The following is a 22,090-nucleotide window of genomic DNA, read 5'->3' as shown; positions in this document are numbered from 1 at the left end:
GGGCGGTGGCGCCCGTATGGACGCATCACCACTGTCTGGAACTCTCTACCTCAATCTGTCTGGCCATCTCCTACTCTGGCTGCCTTTAGGTGATCCCTGAAAACTCATCTTTTCAGGGAAGCTTATCAAACTAATCTTTTATCACTTCCATCAACTCATCCCCCCACAGTTACAACCTTTTGTACCACTTGCCCCACCCTATTAGATTGTAAGCATATGAGCTTATGAGCAGGGCCCCCTCTAACCCTTTTATATTTTATTGTGTTGTAACTGTACTGTCTCTTTATATTGTAAAGCACTGCATAAACTGTTGGCACTATATAAAGAAATACAAAAAAAATGCTTTCTTCCTAAACGAATAAAGTACAATTTAGGTGAATGCAATCATTTTAATATTTTATTTTTGTCAGTAGTAAATCACACTGGTAAGCAGACACTTCCTTTACTCCTGCAAAAATTATAGCTTTGATGGAATTCTTCTTCGGACACTGCCAGTGATATTTCCATAGGGCTTGTCTGAGGGAAGCAAGATCTGTTTAAAAAATACAATACAAAATTATTTTTTTCTGTGCAAACATTAAAATATAGAACAGCAAAAGCCTGAAAGCTACATCAAGAGAATATAATTCAGATACATGTTACCCATCTAACCACAGGAGTATTGAGATTTGAGATCATTTACCTCATCCTGGTTGGTTAGGCCAAATTTGCTCAGGTCAATATTAAAATAATGCTTGTTCGGTAAAATAACTTCAATCTCTTCAATCTGGAAAAAAAAAAAAAAAAAAAGATACTACTGTTAACCATGTACAAGTGAGGGCAAATACAAATAATGGGTTTGGCTACTTGAGATATATTGGTTCTATTGTTTTTCTAAGGAAAACAAAACATTTTAAATCAATTCTCTGCAATGTCCTTTTCTTTACAATTCTATTAATTGCTTTAAAAAAGCAGAAGTAATGGCCGCGAGGTGCTTTATATCAAAAGAGGAACCATTGGTGTTATGTTCTCTGTAACCAGGAAAACAGATTAACCACTTAAAGTGGGGTTCCACCCAAAAAAAAAAAAAAAAAAACTACATGAAAAATCCTAAAAAAAAAAAAAATACAAAAAAACATTTGGATATTTTTTTTTTTACTCACCTCTAAATGCCTGTTGCTAGGGGGTCCCTCATAGTCTGTCTCTTTCAGTGCCTGGGCTGGTGACATCACTTCCGTCTCGGCACAGGAAGGGCTCAGCTCTGCTCCCTCCCTCCTGTCCCATTACAGGTCCCAGGTGACTGAGCGGCCAATCACGGCGCTTGGCGCCGCTCGCGCATGCGCAGTGGGTGCCAGGCTGTGAAGCCACAGCCCGGCGCCCACAATTGCAATGCCGGCGCCACCAATTGGAGGGGGAGACGAGCGGGGCTTCGATCCCCCGCATCGCTGGACCCTGGGACAGGTAAGTGTCCAATTAAAAGTCAGCAGCTGCAGTATTTGTAGCTGCTGACTTTTATTTATTTTTTTTTTTTTTGACTGGCCCTTCCCTTTAAGTACCAGCTTGTAATACCACTTCATTACCAGGTCATTTATCAGTTTTCAGTGCTGTGATAGTTTGACTGACAATTATTCCATTATGCAACGCTGTACACAAATTAAGTTGATATTATTTTTTGAGACAGATAGAGCTTTGTTATTGATTTTTTTTTTTACTATATCCACTTGCCAACCAACTCACGTAGGGGTACGGCGGCGGAGTGGCTCTCCTGTGCCGGATCACGTACCTAGTACGTGACCTGGCACTTCCGGGTAGGGGGTGATTAGACACGGCGCAAGCCAATCAGCGAGTCCTGTCAGTGGGGATGTAAATCCTGCATGTCCCTTAATAAAAGCATCACCTAGTAAACACAAAAACACTGACTAGGCACACATTTAACCCTTTGATCGCCCTAGATGTTTAACCCCTTCCCAGCCAGTGTCATTAGTACAGTGACTGCGTCACTGGTTCCCACAAAGTGTCAAATGGTCAATATCGTATCGCAGTCCCGCTATGAGAGAGGGAGAGGGAAAATATATATATATATATATATATATATATATATATATATATATATATATATATATATATATATATATATATATATATATATATATATATATATATATATACATATATACACACACACACACACACACACATATACACACACACACATACATATACACACACAAGGTTGTAGTGGCTATAACTTTTGTGCAAACCAATCAATCTACACTCTTTTTTTTTTTTTTTTAACCAAAGACACGTAGCAGAATATATATTGGCCTAAATATATGAAGAAATTACCTACCTATCTACCTGAGGGCAAGTGGATATAAAGGAAAAAATTCTGTTATAAAAACATATATCAAATAAAATGTCAGGACAGTGCAAACACTCCCCCAATGACCACTAATGTTATTTAATTTTTTGTCATAATGTTTTGGAAATAAAAAAACGTGGTATTGAGGTAGTAAAAACATAGAGCTTGATACAGTGCATACATTTCACACACAGAGAAAGGTTAATGTACAGGTCCCATAGAAAGGGAGGATAGAGAAGAGGGTGTTATTGTGTTCCGGAATTTAAGGGTAGTGAAGGGGTTAATATACTGGTCAATACAGAGACAGGATATAGATAAGATGTTCAGGAGAAGAGGGGGTGAGTTGTGAGAGGAAGGGGAGGGCTCTCAAATGTAAACACAGGCAGGGTTTACATCTGTGATCGCTGTGTTGTCAAACCAATCACAAAGTACAGAGCCACTCTAATTGTCTCTGTGCATTTTTGCCTGTGATCAGTGCTGTCCAGTCAGCTTGATCATAGGCATACAATGGGCACACTGGCTGCCTCAAGGCCGAAACTAGGGTGGGGGGGCATGTGCCCCGAGCGACTAATCGAGAGGGGTGCCGCCATTCCTATGCCTCTTTGTCACAGAGCTGCGAGGTTGGTGGGGGGGGTTGGTGGGGGGGGGGGGCTCAGAGCACAGGCAGCTGAATGGAGTCTTTGCCCCGAGTGAAAGAATGTCTAGCTTCACCACTGGGCTGCCTTGCTTGTGTTTTCTGCAGCAACGTTTATAAAGTGCACTCCAGAAAACTGAGGCTACAACTCATGCACATTGGACGTTTGCCAACTCTCCTAAACTCCTCTCCTCCTGGCAGAAAAAAGCGATTGACACTTGTAAACTCATGTAGCGCATTTAGGCGCATCAAACACTTGGGCTGTAATTTATTTAATTGACCAGAACGACAATTTATTCTGCCCACTGAAATGAATAAATGATAAATGCGCCTAGTATGTAGGCGCATTTAGACCTGTTTAGGCGCGTCAAATGTTTTCTCTTCCAAAACTCTGCTGCTCCTGGACACACTGGCTGTGGATTTTGTTGCTCTCTAAACGCCCCTGACTCTAAACGCCTATGTGTGCATGGACACATAGGCCAACATTAGAGCTGCACGATTCTGAATAAACTGAGAATCACAATTTTTTTTTCTTAGAATAACGATCACGATCCTCCCACGATTCTTGTGGCGTAACATCAGCTTTCACATTATAAAATCGGGCTAACTTTACTGTTTATTTTTTTTTTTTAATTCATTGAAGTGTATTTTTGCGCAAAAAATTGCGTTTGAAAGATCGCTGCGCACATACAATGTGACATTAAATATTGCAACGACCGCCATGTTATTCTCTAGGCGCAGGGGTCTCTAAACTATGGCCCTCCACTTGTAGTTTTGCAACAGCTGAGGGGCCGTATTTTGAAGATCCCTGCTAGGGTCTCTACTAAAAACATACAATGGGGACGGAAAGTATTCAGACCCCCTTAAATTTTTCACTCTTTGTTATATTGCAGCCATTTGCTAAAATCATTTAAGTTCATTTTTTTTCCTCATTAATGTACACACAGCACCCCATATTGACAGAAAAACACAGAATTGTTGACATTTTTGCAGATTTATTAAAAAAGAAAAACTGAAATATCACATGGTCCTAAGTATTCAGACCCTTTGCTCAGTATTTAGTAGAAGCTCCCTTTTGATCTAATACAGCCATGAGTCTTTTTGGGAAAGATGCAACAAGTTTTTCACACCTGGATTTGGGGATCCTCTGCCATTCCTCCTTGCAGATCCTCTCCAGTTCTGTCAGGTTGGATGGTAAACGTTGGTGGACAGCCATTTTTAGGTCTCTCCAGAGATGCTCAGTTGGGTTTAAGTCAGGGCTCTGGCTGGGCCATTCAAGAACAGTCACAGAGTTGTTGTGAAGCCACTCCTTCGTTATTTTAGCTGTGTGCTTAGGGTCATTGTCTTGTTGGAAGGTAAACCTTCAGCCCAGTCTGAGGTCCTGAGCACTCAGGAGAAGGTTTTCGTCCAGGATATCCCTGTACTTGGCTGCATTCATCTTTCCCTCAATTGCAACCAGTCGTCCTGTCCTGCAGCTGAAAAACACCCCCACAGCATGATGCTGCCACCACCATGCTTCACTGTTGGCACTGTATTGGAAAGGTGATGAGCAGTGCCTGGTTTTCTCCACACGTACCACTTAGAATTAAGGCCAAAAAGTTCTATCTTGGTCTCATCAGACCAGAGAATCTTATTTCTCACCATCTTGGAGTCCTTCAAGTGTTTTTTAGCAAACTCCATGTGGGCTTTCATGTGTCTTGCACTGAGGAGAGGCTTCCGTCGGCCACTCTGCCATAAAGCCCCGACTGGTGGAGGGCTGCAGTGATGGTTGACTTTCTACAACTTTCTCCCATCTCCCGACTGCATCTCTGGAGCTCAGCCACAGTGATCTTTGGGTTCTTCTTTACCTCTCTCACCAAGGCTCTTCTCCCCCAATAGCTCAGTTTGGCCGGACGGCCAGCTCTAGGAAGGGTTCCGGTCGTCCCAAACATCTTCCATTTAAGGATTATGGAGGCCACTGTGCTCTTAGGAACCTTAAGTGCAGCAGAAGTTTTTTCGTAACCTTGGCCAGATCTGTGCCTTGCCACAATTCTGTCTCTGAGCTCTTCAGGCAGTTCCTCTGACCTCATGATTCTCATTTGCTCTGACATGCACTGTGAGCTGTGAGGTCTTATATAGACAGGTGTGTGGCTTTCCTAATCAAGTCCAATTAGTATAATCAAACACAGCTGGACTCAAATGAAGGTGTAAAACCATCTCAAGGATGATCAGAAGAAATGGACAGCACCTGAGTTAAATATATGAGTGTCACAGCAAAGGGTCTGAATACTTAGGACCATGTGATATTTCAGTTTTTCTTTTTTAATAAATCTGCAAAAATGTCAACAATTCTGTGTTTTTCTGTCAATATGGGGTGCTCTGTGTACATTAATGAGGAAAAAAATGAACTTAAATGATTTTAGCAAATGGCTGCAATATAACAAAGAGTGAAAAATTTAAGGGGGTCTGAATACTTTCCGTCCCCACTGTATACAATGTTTGGGGGTTCTAGGTAATTTTCTAGCAAAAAATACTGATTTTAACTTGTAAGCAACAAGTGTCAAAAAAAGTTTAGTCTTTAAGTGGTTAAACTGACCTCATTTTACAGACCGAAGTTCATTCCTTTGATCTAAAAAGAACTAAAAGATACTTTGTATCTCTTCTCTATCGTCTGATTTTTTTTTTTTTTTTGACAACTCAGCTCTGCACTGTTTACATAGAATTGCGGAAATGGCTGATTAGCAGCGTGAGGGGGGTTGAATCGAGATCGCAAATTTTTAACGATTAATTGTGCAGCTCTAGCTAACATGCAAGGCCGTTAGAGACAGGAAAAAAAAAAGAAAAAAAACGCAAATAATATTTTAATGTTAAATTATAATTTTTTTATTGCTGTCTATGACCCTGTTGCAGATACTGTGGGAGAGAGTAGGAGAGGGTTAAACAGTTGCAAGTGTTTATTTTGCCATCTGTGCCTTTACTTCCTGTCTTGGAGGCTCAACAGGAAATGAGAGAATATCTTTCCATTGTTAGAGGAAAGCTCTCTTGGGAAACTGTCACTAGACCCCATTCGAATATTTCTCCTCTATTCCTATTCTGGTGGGAAAGTTTGAATTTACCCTTACTTTCATTCCCGGTGATATTGGAGATCAGGACAATCAGAGAGGGTGCATCTCCTTAATGGATACAGAGACAGCAATAAAGACTTGAAAGTTCTAACCCTTCACCATTCTATCCAATAAAAAAAAAAAAAAAAAAAAAAAAACAATAGTAATTTGTGGAAGGAGGTGGGGGCCCAGACAGTGTCAATGAACTATGCGTTTTACTGCCCTGTCCATTTTAATATACAATATATGAGGTAAGGTGTGGTTATGAGAGGGGTGGGGCATATTTGTCACGCTTTTTAGTTCTGAAAAGTTGTCAGGGGTAAACCCCATTTTTTTTTATAGATGAAAAATACCTCTGGAATCCGGCTGAGACCCAACACTTGGATGTCATAAAGAGTCTTCTGGACGGATGGAGAGTACTCTCCTTTGTCATATGGTCCAGCAAATGTATCCATGATTATTTCTTTCATAATTTGCCTTAAGGAAAAAACATCACACAGGATTTATAAGCTAATTACATTAATTACATTGGTCATGTGATCTTTGTTGAAGGGGAGAATCAAAGATTTGAGTGGTTGACCCTGCCCTTTAGCAAAGATCATGTAATGATGTGGCCTAGAATTTTGGCAATAAAACCTGCACTTAAAGGAACATGCATCATCTATCCCAGGAGTCTATTGGAATCATCTAATACTGAAATCTCATGTGATTTCCAGAATGGAAATGACGCGATTGGGAGTTAGGCTCCACTTTGTCCTCTGGGTTGTCCTCTGATTGACAGATTTCCATAACAATGGGCCGGGAACTTCTGCCGACTCCGCCATTGCCTGTCATGAAGAAACAGCGCCGAGCAGTGGCATTACTGCACAGGCGCGAGATTGAGAGGTGCATGCTGGGTAGCCAGCTGCACTGAATCCTGGAAACATAGACAAGCGGGCTTCAGATGCCAAACAACCACGATGGACCCTGTCTGCTTCCAAGATCAGGTTAGATTTCCTTGATATAAAAAGAACAAGGAACACATTACTGACAGTATCCAAATGTTAAAGCATTAGGAGCATTTAGAAAAAAAAATTGCATTTGGGGACTGGAGCTTCGCTTTAATGAAGTAAATAAGGACCTACGAGTAACAGGGATGTTTTCCAGTTCCAATGATGTCTTTAAAGGCTTGAAGACATCATTGGAACTGGAAAACATCCCTGTTCCTGAGTCTACCATATGTAAGTCTTTGAACAGGCAGGGTGTCCATGGCAGAACATTATGGAGGATGCCGCTGCTCTCCAAAAAATAAAAAACATTCCCGTGTGCATGAAGTTTGGAGCACCTTGGCAAACAACAACACTACTGGGAAAATGTTTTGTGGACTGGTGAAACAAAAATTGAACCCAGCACTATGTATGGCACAAAAAGGGCACAGCTTACCAACATCAAAACATCATTGCGACGGTAAATTGTGAAGGAGGGAACATCATGAGTTGGGCTTGCTTTGCTGCCTCAGGGCCTGGACCACTTATCATTGAGGGGAAAATGTATTTTTTGGTCAGTTCTTTAGTCAAGCGTGAATGCAGCCTTTTTTCTATGAATTTATATTACTAAACCTCCTTTCTTCAAACCTCTGTAGGAACATTAAACATTTGCTGTGTCCTGGTCATGCAAGTCTCTTTACGCACCATTTAGAATCAAAGCTAACCCCTTGATTGGTGTTGTATCTCCACTTGCAGTTGACCACAGTGGAGAAGCAGCGGTCTCTCGCGTCTTGGAGTGTTGTGAATTTATCCTTTAAAAACCCTTCAAATCCAGACTGCGTTGTCTTCAAGACCCGAAGTTCTTTGATCCCAGAATGAATCACTGGCTGACCTACACACAAGTTGGACAAAAAAAACGAAGAAAAAGAACATAAAGAAAAATCTGTGGTTAGTAATAACAATGGTATTATTAAATATATGGCTGTATACAGTACATGATGGCTGTAAAAACAGCACTGGGTATAGTTACTGTGGCATTAGTCGTGTAATTAAAGATAAAGCCCATATATATATATATATATATATATATATATATATATATATATATATATATATATATATATATATATATATATCCCAATAAATAGATTTTTTTTTCCCTTTCATGGGGCCACCCATTCATGTGCGCTCTCAGGATCATACTATAGGGAGACGTGTGCACACTGCCTGTGCTGACATGCACAGGCAGTTGAAGAGGACGTGAGGCACAAAAGACCTACTTCTGACCCCTCCAATGGAAGTGATGCCTTTCGTATTACTTTAATGTGGTTGTAAATTTCAAAAACATTTGATATACAGCTAGAAGGTGTACCTGAATCTGGTTTGACATAAGTCCCCTGTCATCATCACAACAACAGCAAATAGCCTGGGAGAGAGGGGCAGCACTAGGACCCAATCAGGTGAACAAAGTTGGTGACTTATTAGTCTGTTTCTCTTGCATTGTCCAAGCAACAGGTGGGGGGGGGGGGGGGGGTACAGAGGTGACACCAATGTAGTCCTTACGTAGACCTTGTATCAAGTTAAATATATTTAGCTTACACCTGGATTTGGAACCAGAAAAGGTGACATCACAGTCCTTCCTGGAAAATTGAAGGCTAGACTCTAGAACAGTGTCCTTGCAACTTCTCACAAGATACATGATCCTCAGCATTCCCAGGATCTCAGCGGAAGGACTGTTACATCACTTTCACATAGGCACTGCTGGCAAAAGTAGATTTTGTAACTTTCCAAATGGATGCTTCTTTAAATGTGGAATGCAGCATTTTTACATTGGGTGGGGTGGAGGGTGGGCCACTTTTTGCATTTGGTGAAAGGTCTGTTTATACTCTTTAACAGATAAAGTGACTATACTTTACTGGCTGGCCTGGCAGAGTTATTTGAATCACAAAAGGTAGCTGGACAGACATACAAACTACAAATCCACTGACAGATAAAAACAATTCATATAGGTGGATTTTATTGTTTGCTTGATTTTGGATGGGTATGGCCAATCATCCAGTGCCAAGGGCAAAGATGCCAAATTGCACCCCCCTTCATTAAGCTTATGAGGAGGAGGGGGAGAGAGAGCACAGCCCGCACCTCTGCCCGACTCTCTCCTCCTCTCCTTCCAGCGCTGGGCTAAGAGAAGTAGTGATGGAACTGTCACTACTCCTGTCAGCCTTGCGGCACCCCCCCATCGCTACATTACACGCTGTGCCCAGGGCAGCTTCCCCTTCCGTCCACCCCTTGTCCTGGCCCTGGGTATGGCAACCATAATACTACGGCTGGCACAATTATGTCATTAAGGGGTACAGTAACTGTTAGGCCTCATGCACACAGGGCATCTGTTTAGCCCCTCTGAACGCCTTTTCTCCTGGTAGGACAAAAGCTGATTAAAAACAAGCCTAAAGCTGCGTATTGCAATTTGCACACGTATTTAAGCACGTCAAGTGTTTGAGCAGTAATGGACTACACTACCCAAAATGTTAATTTATTCTGCCCATTGGAATGCATTACCGCTCAAACTTGCCTTACCGCTTCTAGCATTTAGGCGCGTAACGTTTAGGCGTGTATTTTTTTCTGGTCCTCTCCTGAACGCTTTTGTGATCGTATTTTTTTTTTTTTCCATCCTGTAAAATGCTGTCCTTATAAGACGCCTGTAAGTGCCTATGTGTTCATGGATACATAGGTCAACATAAAGGTGCCTTTACAGGCTAAAAAAAAAAAAAAAAAGCCAAACGCCTGTAAAACGGCTGTTTTCAAACCCTGTGTGCAGGAGACAGCTGCAATATAATAACAGTCTGTGGCACTGATAAATACAATTCTCAATGCTTCCCATAATTCTTTCTAAACACATGACCTACTGTACTTCTACAGTGTAGAAGGCACCAGCTTAGTTACTATTTGTGTTATCAGGTGCTCCATTCCTGAAAGTTGTTCAAGTTCCTGGCCCTGTTACTCATTACCTCTGACCCACATTCGCTATGATGATCCCTGTGTGTTCTGTCCTCAGGGTTGTTTATTCTGATCTTTGCTGAATGAACACAATTTGGGTGAAAGGTGTAACCAGAATACACACTGTTAGCCTGTAGAATTCTAAGTACAGCTTGACAGTATTGCTGGATTATATTAGATTTGGCCTGCTATTGTCCAGACCATAGGTTAATGCCCTATACATTGGGAATTGCTTCCATTAGAGGGCTGGCAATCTGTGCAGAGGAGGGTTTTAATGCATGCTATGCTTTTCCGTGACAGATGGGTTCTCTCACTGGGGCGCCACCTGACATTTTTCTATCTCTGCCCAGAGTACCCAGAGGAAGTTGTAGCTTAGCTTAAACATCCTCAAGGTCATCCCCTAGAACAACCTCTCTCAACCAGGGTTGCACAGAATCCTAGGATTCCTCCATAAATTGCTAGGGTTCCTTGAGCAATGAGCAATGTCCTCCTCGCAGACAAGTTACCAATGACATTATTGATCTAGCCATCTGTAAAGAAGGGGATTCTTCCCAATGGCCACCAATGCAAGGGTTCTTTTGAGTCAAAAAAGGTTGGGAAAGGCTGCCTTAGAAGCATCTCCAAGGCTTGACTGTGCTTTGTATCATATATATACACTCACCAAACTGCGCTGGCCAGCCAAGAATTCCTCAACACATGGGCAGCTTGTTTCCCATGATGGAGCAGTCAATGTACCCCATGAAAGGTTCTAGAGCAAACCTGTAAATGGTTTCATCATTTATAGGATAAGAATGTTATTTACTGACTTATTGCCCTCAAACCCTTCCTGTAATGCCAAGGCACCCCCCCCCTCCCCAGGCACCTGCAAGTAAGTGAATGCCCTGTTACTGTCTGGTGAGAGACTTTAATTGGAATCTTACTAATCAATGTTATTACAATGAAATGTGCTTGAATAGAACACCTACACGGTTACAGTTATAAATCTCTTACTGAATGCTTGTAATTGGTGAGGTTTTCGTGTAAAAAATGCCCCTGCAGTGCTGATTACAGACAGCTATGTTACTTCTAACAAGGTCCTAGCAGGCCCCCTTTTATACTGTGCATGAACGCCATGGCCCCATTCATTTCTAGAAGTAAGCCTTTACCAAGGTCCTCTGGAGGCAGCCATGGGTGCAGCTACCCAAAGGAATTTAGAAATTGGAGTTACCATACACGTGCAAAGATAAAACTGTCCTTTACATTATCTCTATAGCTAAAAAATAATGTTTTTTGGAAACTGTATGGAGTTTACATCTATAATGAAGAAATCTATATTTACTATATAGATTTTTTTTTCTTTGACAATATTTCTCCACATTTAAATGCAAACCAAACAGTCCAGCAAAATTGGGGTTAGGACAGACCATATAACTGTCCGGAGTCCCAGCTACTCCTGAAAATAGCTTTGGACACATGAATGATGTACTCTGTAAAATGCTGCAGACGTTTTACCTTCATCAAAGCATAAAACAAATAAAAACAGAAATGGACACTTTTTAAAGAATGACAAAGACTTACAATGCTTTTAATCACCCACTTAAAACTCAAAAAGAAGAAGATGTGCTTGGAGATGTCAGTTCTAAGGTGCATGTGTACGTACAATGTAATATGAATCATTCTATTGTCATGGATTGTGTACTGCGATACAAAATAATTACAATTTACAGCAAGGTGCGTCAAAATAACTTCTTAAATAAGCTTACCTCCGCGCTTTTGTTCCACTTCGCAAAAATGAACACCTTCTGATGAATAGATAAATGCGTGAACATGCTGCACCCCATCCTACAACACAGCAGAGACAAGTCATGTTTTATATGACAAGCGTCGGTTCTATGGTTGTGTATAATGAGGTTGGAGAAACACAAGGAAGGATACTTATCAAGCAAATAAGTTACAGCCGGCTATATCAGGGGTTAGGCAACCTTGGAAAGGTAGAGATCTACCTGAACAACATGAAAAAGGTCAAAGATCACCGGGGGTTCGGCACCTTCTCTTAAAAAAAAAAAAAAAAAATTTATTAAAAAAACCCCAACTAGCAAGGCCCAACTAAAAATAGTAAGGGCAACTTAGGAAAATATAATAGAACAAATGTCACAGTAAAAATATAAACTTAGCCAACCTTAGCAGTGGACAGTGTCAGTCAGTAGAACAGAGGACAGTGTCAGAGCAGTGGACGATGTCAGTAGTTCTTATTCTTATACAATATTCTTAATACAATTTACAATTTTGTTTTTTTAGCAGCCCTGTTGGGGGGCTTTGGTGAAACAAAAGCACATGGGGAGGGGTCGGACAGGCAGCAGAAAAAAAAAAAAAAAAGAGAGGAACAAGGAAAGGAGGAGCAGCGAGGGAGGCATTTGGATTTTCCTCCTGCAGTAACTGAATGCTGGTGGGAGGGGGGGGGGGGGTGAGAAGCTGGTTTTCAGCTGCTGCAGGAGAAAAAATACAGAGGATCATTGGAAGACGGGCATTTTAAAAATCTGAATGCCCAGCAAGTGGCTGGGGATTCAGATTATACGCCCTACCCCCCACCTTGGCAACCTAAGCATCCCTTTGCTGGTGCCGGTCCTGCCCATAGCAGTGTCCTCTGTCCCCTTCACATCCCCCCCCATACACACACGGTGGTGTCCTCTGCCCCCCACAGCAGCATCCTCTGCCCCCCCCCCCCCCGCAGTGTCCACCGCTTTCCCCCCTTCCTTCCCCCCTATAGCAGGGTCCTCTGCCTCCCCCCCCCCATAGCAGTGTCTGCTGCCCCTTTCACAACACCTCCCACACAAGCATATGCATTCTCCTACCCATTTGTGTACACAGAGTAGAGAGTGGACAGCAGCACAGCTCAGGACGGAGGGCAGGAGCTGCCGGAAGTTAACATTTCATATTAACAAGTCCTGAGCTGTGCTTCCATAAGGATGACAGCGGTGGAGGAGGGCAGAGGCGGGGAGGACTGGCACCTAAGTGGTGGGGGTTGGCAAAGCAGGGACCTGTTCATGATCTACACGTCACCTACCCGCGGTTGACAGGTAGATCGCCATCAACAGGTTGCCGCCCCCTGGGCTATATGCACATGGGCCATTTGGCCTTTCACTGTTAAATCCTGGCATTTTCAGGCACCTTGGTGTCACAGTTGCAGAGTCCATCCCGCTGCCAGCACCCTGTCAATATCTTTGACAGGCTGAAATACGTGGTGGCTTGATGCTGTACTAAGTGGTATTCGTGACCCGGGGAATATGAGCTCAGGGGCGCATATCCTGAATGCAGAATTCCTGCATTCGAAGCACACATTCCTGAACGCAAATGGCTCTAAAAAGGTGAGTACAGATTGGTATGGCATCCAGTCACGGCAGATTTTTATCCTATCATAGAGTTTGACACGCTACTGATAGCTGGGTTGGACGCTGCAAGGTGCCCGAAAATGCTGGGATTACTACTCTTTGTGGTAGGCCCAGAACAGGTTTTATTGGAGAACCCATCTATAGGGACCTACAGTGAGGAAAATGGAAGAGTTTGGCAGCCATCCTATGGTAATGCTGGACTTGCACCGTGCATTCATGTCAGGACTGAAATTGAGGAGGTGAAGAATGCGACAACAAAAGAGCCGTTTATTAAGCATCTGCTGATTAGCAGGTGTAGTTAGCTGGCTCTGTTACCAATGTAGTGCACCTCCTAAGGGGTTGCAATTAAACTGGGATTCTCCACCCTGCACAGCCAGTCACACCATATTTGCACAGGCATTCTTGAGACAGAGAACAGTCCGTGACTTTTTTGTTTGTTATTTATTGAAGGTAATATCTTGGATAGGGATGGGAGGTTATGTGATGCCCATTGACTTCAACAACAAACTTCAGGGACAACTCTATATACAGTCTCTATATACAACTCCTCTTCCTCCAGCACACACTTGCTTGCAGAACGCTGGATCACGGTGAAGATCTGACAGTCACTCAGATTAAAGGCAATAGCTCAGGCTTAGAGCTAAAGTAAATTTTCCTATACCAACAGCTCTACACTAACCACCTAGCACACTAGATGGTCCTACACCAATATAGTCTGGTATAGGGATAGGAGTAATTGGGTGTTAGGCCCCTTTAGGAGGAAAGGTATGGAGTTAGTGTCCATATAAAATGTCAGGATGGGAGGGGCCTAGGGAACTGGGGCATGGGAGCCAAACACCCTAGAGCTTTTCGTATGCAGTCGGCTACTGCCCTAGGGAAAGACCAGGTGTAGTTGTCCTGACTATTATACTATAGATAGGAAAAACTCTAAATATGGGACTTTGAGGGCACAATAGTATTGAGCTACAAACTATATATTTAATAGAGATATTTTATTAGAAAAATATAAAAGACATTAAACACACATAAATTGTTTAAAAACACTACAAATTCAATGTAGATGCCAATGGTAATACACTGTATGGGTCCTATCCTGCCAATTTGTATAACATAGAAAAGGCTATAGACATATACATATAATGCTTAAACCAAATACGGGAGAAATACTTCCCCTGAAAATCAAACAGTAGGCAAGCACATAGCTATAGCAGAGAAGATGCAGCAGGTTTGGTAATCCACGGTGGGATATTCTCTAGTTGCAACTAGAGAATATCCCACCGTGGATTACCAAACCTGCTGCATCTTCTCTGCTATAGCTATGTGCTTGCCTACTGTTTGATTTTCAGGGGAAGTATTTCTCCCGTATTTGGTTTAAGCATTATATGTATATGTCTATAGCCTTTTCTATGTTATACAAATTGGCAGGATAGGACCCATACGGTGTATTACCATTAGCATCTACATTGAATTTGTAGTGTTTTTAAACAATTTATGTGCGTTTAATGTCTTTTATATTTTTCTAATAAAATATCTCTATTAAATATATAGTTTGTAGCTCAATACTATTGTGCCCTCAAAGTCCCATATTTAGAGTTTTTCCTATCTATAGTCTGATTTTTGGGGACGTTGGCACATATTGTTACTGAGTACCTGCAGAGTCACCCTGCTTACTGAGGTACTCCGATACTAGGTCTTTCATTTGGTCCTGACTATTATGGTTGCGTTCAGGACATGAGCGGGATGCCTGCCAGGCCAGAGACCTCTGAAGTGAATACTAGTACACCTGGAAGTGAGTGTGTCATCTGGGAAAGTGTCCAGCTGATCAGAAACATCATAGCTCGCAACTGTCCCCGATTTCGAGGGACTGTCCCTCATTTGGAACAAAGTGCCTCTGTCCCTCATTTTGGTCTGATATATATACACAGTATTCATACCCCTTGAAATTTTCCACATTTTGTCATGTTACAACCAAAAGGGTAAAATGTATTTTATTGGAATTTTACCTTAAAAGTTTGTCGTACATTTTTATTTAGCCACCGAGTCAATACTCTGTAGAACCTAACCTTGCTTTAAACTTCTCCACAACTCTATCCCTGACCTGTCTGGTGTGTTCCTTGGCCTTCATGATGCTGTTTGTTCACTAAGGTTCTCTAACAAACCTTTAAGGGCTTCACAGAACATCTGTATTTATACTGAGGTTAAATGACACACAGGTGGACTCTATTTACTAATTAGGTGACTTCTGAAGGCAAATGGTTCCACTAGATTTTAGTTAGGGGTATCAGAGTAAAGGGGGCTGAATACAAATGCACACCACACTTTTACATATTTGTAAATCATTTTGAAAACCATTTATAATTTTCCTTCCACTTCACAATTATGTGCCACTTTGTGTTGGTGTATCACATAAAATCCCATTTATCCCAAAAATACATTTACCTTTTTGGTTGTAACATGACAAAATGTGTAAAATGTGACGGGGTATGAATACTTTTTCAAGGCACTGTAGTTGTATATAAAATGCTATCAAAAAGTGTTTCCCAGAGCTAAACCTTTCATCCAATTTCTAAAATTGTTGCATTTGTTAATTTTCAAAGCCAATATAAAGGAATAGGAGTGGTTAAAAGGCACTTCTGGGTTTACCCAATAATTTTTTGTATAATTCTCATTTGAGGCGTGGCAGGGTGTGTGTGTCCTATGCCTACATACTTTTGCTAATAGGTGTCCCTCTTTCCCATCTCAAAAAGTTGTGAGGTATGCAACTATGGAAGGGACATTGAGAGAGGCTGGTGAATTAATAAAGGCACCTTAAATATACTTGGTGATACAAGGAGAAAGTTGTCCCAAATCCTGGTGCTCCCAAGGAGATGAGGTGATGAGGGAGGATGGTGTACAGATTATGTGCTGGCGTCCTGAGCAAGAATGACAACTAGAATGACAACTACTAAATGTCTACTCCTGTGTATGACGTTCTGCACCCAAGAATTCTGTTAGTACGTCAATGTGATGTTAGAAGTCATGGCCATCTCTGAGAAGTTACAGTAAAGTGCAGAATATATATTTTGTGTTTGAACATTCCTTTATTCTTGACAACTAAGGCCTCGGCCAGCAATGTCATTAGCGGTCCTATTGCCAGGAGTTTGAAACAATTTAGTAAAGAGTTTCATCTACCAGCAGGTGGGTAGCTGTCCTATCCAAGAAAATGCGGTGGGTGGGCCTTGCACAGCAACACACAGCCAATCACGAGGTATGTTGTAGGGACAATCCTTATTTCTAGAGGTGGTTCTCAGGCCTAAAGAACGTGAGTGACCAAAAATGGTGGAGTTTCTCCACATTACAGGTGAGTGTGTACCCCACCATGTCCTTGAGCAAGAGGCTAATGGATGGGGTCCTTGGCCAACATGGCTGTTGCTGGTGGCGAATTGGGGCTTGGTTTATATATTATGCAAAAAACAATATAAAAAGGTGCAAATAGCAGTGCTTTAGCAAACTAAATGTCATCCAGTTAGGGTTTACATTTGCCGTAATCTATGACATCCCTATTCCTATCCCTTTCAGTTCCTTTCTTTTGGTAACTGAATGTCTAAACATCTAATAAGTGCTGACAGCCCTTCCTTCTACAACATACTTTATTACTGAATTCTTGTTACTTCGTGATGTGACCAAATTTTAATCAAACTTGTATTTGCTCAGTAAAACTTTCATAGAGAGAATGTGAGCGTTTCCTGCCTTCTCCACAACTTTATGCACAGTTCTGTGGTTTATAAATGTGCCGCTGTTTTTTTTTTCTTCAAGCTGCAGCTGCAGGGTCCATTAAAAGCAGTGGGCTTGCCACCTGGCTTAAAAAAACAAGATAAAAAAAAAAACAGAACACAAGGCCTCCACACATTTATAAATCCCAGCAATATGCTGTACAAATATGCATTGTGCTCTGCTGGCTTAGGGAAACCAAAACTGGTAGAGCCCAATAGAAAACTAAATAAAGCCGGGACGACAAAAAAAAAATAAAAAAAAAAAAAAAAAGACAGGAGTCGGGTCACGTGACTTGTCAAATCACATGACTGTCTCTCCTCCAATCACAGAGGTCTCTCTGTTGCATCAACTTCAGAGAAGCCTGCATTTTGTAAATTGAGCATATCAATATTCACTTTCTAAAACAAAATGGCACCCATACGCACACAGTCTGAGCATATAGTGAAAAGATAATGAAGGTGTACACTGCGCTAAATTAAAAAAATATACGGTGCAGAGCAGCTACATACAGGGTGACAACAACCAAAAAATCATGTAAAAGTAAAATGTAGCGCATAAATTGTGCAAAAAGTCTTCAATCAAGAAAACAGCTGTAAAAACAAATGTCCATAAATGGTGAACACAACAATAATAAAAAAACTTATAAGTCTCTCAATGAAAAATAAGTGAAGTCCAGTGAGTGAATGAAAAACCAAATATGCGTGAATTGTCCCACTGGAAATGATGTATAGATGTGAAACGGCAAATGTTCAAACACAGGTAAATCGTCAGATCATCCCAAAGCTGTATCCCACAACTACATGTGACTGGGTAAAGATGGTGTGTAAGAAACTCTTACCAGATACATTGGACTCCCTTGTCAGCGACAGGGAGTCACTCGAGCGAGTTGCCTCTCAGGGCCTGAAAGTGGACATCACAGCTCTGCGAACCTTCTGGGTCAAACTCTGTTGTGGATCTCCCGGGGCCGCCAGATGGATCCTCCCAAAGGATGGCCAAGGTGCGAATCAGAGGGCACAGTGCGTCACGTAAAGAACTGAAGTGGATGCTGGTTTGATCTCTCAGTTGATGTGTGGAGAAAAAATAAACAGGCTCCACATAGTGCAGATGAGCAAAGTGGGATTTTTATTGCTTCACACCTCTTCAAATGGCTACTGGTAATACACTGAGATTTTTTCTCCACATATCAACTGAGAGATCAAACCAGCATCCACTTCAGTTCTTTACGTGACGCACTGTGCCCTCTGATTCGCACCTTGGCCATCCTTTGGGAGGATCCATCTGGCGGCCCCGGGAGATCCACAACAGAGTTTGACCCAGAAGGTTCGCAGAGCTGTGATGTCCACTTTCAGGCCCTGAGAGGCAACTCGCTCGAGTGACTCCCTGTCGCTGACAAGGGAGTCCAATGTATCTGGTAAGAGTTTCTTACACACCATCTTTACCCAGTCACATGTAGTTGTGGGATACAGCTTTGGGATGATCGGACGATTTACCTGTGTTTGAACATTTGCCGTTTCACATCAACACATCATTTCCAGTGGGACAATTCACGCATATTTGGTTTTTCATTCACTTACTGGACTTCACTTATTTTTCATTGAGAGACTTATACGTTTTTTTATTATTGTTGTGTTCACCATTTATGGACATTTGTTTTTACAGCTGTTTTCTTGATTGAAGACTTTTTGCACAATTTATGCGCTACATTTTACTTTTACATGAGCATATAGTGAACCTTACTTTGTTGGACTAAGCTGAAACCATTATATAATACAATTGCTAGTTAGAGTGGAGTATGTAAATTGTGCCCACATCCCTAAATGATATAGAACAACAAAGGAACCCCCTTAAGTGGGACTGTACTGAGCATGGCATGTCTGCCCAGTACATTCCCACTTAAGGGGGTTCCTTTGTTGTTCTATAAGCTGAAAGAATTTTCTAACATGGTAAGGTTCACTGTATGCTCAGTCTGTTTCGTAGGGTGCCATTTTCTTGTAGCCTTGAATGTGCCTGTTGAGCCAGTATTTAGCCCAACCAGCACCTGCAACTAGTATGGCCAGTTGGGTGGGATAATGAATCTGGGGCATCCGAATGGTATTGTTTTATTTGGTTTTGGGCTACTTAATATCAGCTTTTTGTAATGAATCATCCCAAGAATTTACACCTGATCAGTCAAATACTTAAATGAATCACCTTGCTAGCAAAAATTAAGCGGTGCTTTATGAGTAGTGACATCCGATTGGTCACATTGGGTTATAGGCCATGTGGGACCTTTTAGCAGATTACACAACTCAAGCATAGGTTATCTAGATACCTTTTCAAAGCGTCTCCAGGGAGCTTCTTCAATGTAAGTTCTTGCTTGTGTAACATGGTCAAACGACGTCAGGAAATGATTACAAAGTTCCAGAGAGAACTCCTCAATGGTTTTTATCTAAAACAAAATAAATAGATTCAGCATACCAGGAACCCATATACATTTATGCAAAGAACTAACAAACAAGGTAAGTAGTTGGCCAACATATCCCCTGCTGTAACAGATGAAAAGGGCCAAATACAGGCAAGTTATAAATCATTTGTTAAACTTCAAATGGAATGTGTAATGTTGCAAGTATACAGTATTATCTAAAATATTCTTAATTAGGTTTACTTTACACTAATTACTTCATTTTAAACATTTATGCAGTCAGTTTGAAGGATAAAGATGAATTACCCCTTTAAATTTTGCGAGAGCGTAGATGGTGTTCTTCACGGTGTCTGTTGGGATGATGTCAGAATTATCCCCATATAGATAATCCTTCTTTGACTGGAGAGTGAGTTCAACAGAGGCCTCAATTTCTTTAATAAAATGTGTATTGCCTTCTCTTTTAATCTGGAGAACTTTCACTGCGTTCTTCCCATAGCCCGTGCGTGCAAATTCCACATCTGAGTCCTAAAAGATATTAAGGTCGATGAAAACCCAGCCACTAAAATCTCATAAAAGCTTCAACATGTTACTGCAAATTCCAAAGTAAATTTGATTAGCTTTGAATTTCCACTTACAAACCAAGGCTTTTTTCTGCCACTTTTTACAATCAGCATTTTTTGCTATAAAATATCTATTGCCGCGTACACACGAGCAAACTTTCTGGCGGACTAGGTCCGACGGACTTTCTGACTAGGTCCGACAGACTTTCCGAACCAACGGACTTGGCCACACACGATAGGACTAAGTCCGTTCATAAGTTAGTTCGGTTTGAACGTGATGACGTAAACAGGACTAAAAAAGGAAGTTCAATAGCCAGTAGCCAATAGCTTCCATTGTTTCGTATTTGGTCCGTCGGACCAGCACACAGATGAACAGTTATCACAATTTTAGTCCGTCGGACAGATTTGAAACATGTTCTATTTCTAGGTCCGTCTAATTTTTATCCCGAAAAGCTATCAGATTAGCCCACTAGTCCGCCGGAAAGTCTGCTTGTGTGTACGCGGCATTAGAATTGGGGTTGCACCAATACCGGGCTTTTTTCCGGCGAGCACCAATAATTGTACACAAGTACTCGCCAATACTGAATGCCAATACCCTTGCAGTGCAATTTGAGCCCACACAAAATGAATGGGTTCAAATCGCACTGCCAAGAATCACAGGCAATTTGAACAGGAATGCAGTGTAAATGATTTGGTTTTAGATATCACAGCATTTGCACATGCAAACCTACTTAAAACTCCCCAAAATTTTTTTTTTGAAAGCAGAGGCCATAGAGAATAAATAATAAATTGGTGGGTTTTGAACATTTTTATATAATACTGTATTTGCGCAGCAGTTTTTCAAACAAATTTTATATATATATATATATATATATATATATATATATATATATATATAGAGAGAGAGAGAGATATATATATATATATATATATATATATATATATATATATATATATATATATATATATATATATATATATATATATATATATAGACACACACACACACACACACACACACACACACACACACACACTCAATTTTTTGTTAAAATATACAAGATGATGTTTTGCCAAATAGATACCAAACATGTCATACTTTAAAATTGCGCATGCCCATGCAACTCTCAACTCAAATCTCTGGTTGGAAGATCCTTTTGCTGGAGTCCATTAGATGTACAAGTCGCAAATTGTTCCTCCTATCAGCAAATTTCAGTTTTGGGTGGACCGGTCATTGTAATAATTCATTATTACCTATCAGTCTTGTACTTATCTCTTTGTTCATACCTTCAATGCTCCAGCATAGTGATGCGTCATCCTCCTTGGATGTCCAGGTACAGATATCTAACAGAGAACCAACATGTATCGGTGCCTTGTGTAATAGTTGGAGGTGTAATGTGGGCTTGTCAGGTGCCACCCAACTGTATTTTGTCCCGGAGCCCGCTGCTGTTTACTTAGCTGGCTCTTCCCATATAGCAAAACGATAGGTTAGAGCCGGTTATCATTTAACAACGTTGTTTAGACAACATTTTCAGGATTGAAAATTAACTTGTCTAGTTTCTCAATACTGATTGGCTAAGTGACCATGCTCTGATTTCTGCATTAAACAAGGAAAAACCCCAGTAAAGGTCAAACTAGTGTATTCCAGAGGAGTGGAAACCAGGATTTAAATTATACCCCCCCCAAAAAAAAAAAAAAAAAAAGTAGTAATATGTTGCAGATTACTAGTCCTCAAATGTAGCAGCTTCATTCATTTTTTTTTAAGAGTTTATTTTATTTTTATCTGGCAATACTGACAAAAAAAAAAAAAAAAAAACACTTCCTGTCCTAGAGTGACAACATTAATCATACTGTGTCATAACTAAAACAGCTCAGTACTACAGAAACCTACCCCTCTGCTCGTCTCCATAACATAGATATGGGGGCGGGTCGATAACTAACAACAATATAACTGATATGTATTAACGACCTCAGCCCTGGAAGATTTGGCT

At 41.1% G+C, this 22,090-nt stretch overlaps 1 protein-coding gene across 1 annotated transcript; it reads right to left on the bottom strand.

Moving 5' to 3' along the window:
- Positions 1-375: 375 nt before the first annotated feature.
- LOC141103734 (uricase-like) lies at positions 376-21,543 on the bottom strand. Its single transcript, XM_073593645.1, has 8 exons — positions 21,387-21,543; positions 19,846-20,064; positions 19,450-19,566; positions 11,760-11,838; positions 7,729-7,915; positions 6,412-6,535; positions 683-766; positions 376-532 (listed from the first exon to the last, which is right to left on the bottom strand). Exons 1-8 carry the CDS (start codon positions 21,414-21,416, stop codon positions 458-460), a joined length of 915 nt encoding a protein of 304 aa, XP_073449746.1. The 5' UTR covers positions 21,417-21,543; the 3' UTR covers positions 376-457.
- Positions 21,544-22,090: the final 547 nt, after the last annotated feature.

The sequence above is a fragment of the Aquarana catesbeiana genome, linkage group LG07, assembly GCF_042186555.1.
Source record: "Aquarana catesbeiana isolate 2022-GZ linkage group LG07, ASM4218655v1, whole genome shotgun sequence".
In the NCBI taxonomy this organism is placed as follows: domain Eukaryota; kingdom Metazoa; phylum Chordata; class Amphibia; order Anura; family Ranidae; genus Aquarana; species Aquarana catesbeiana.
This window is presented reverse-complemented; position numbering and strand designations above follow the sequence as displayed.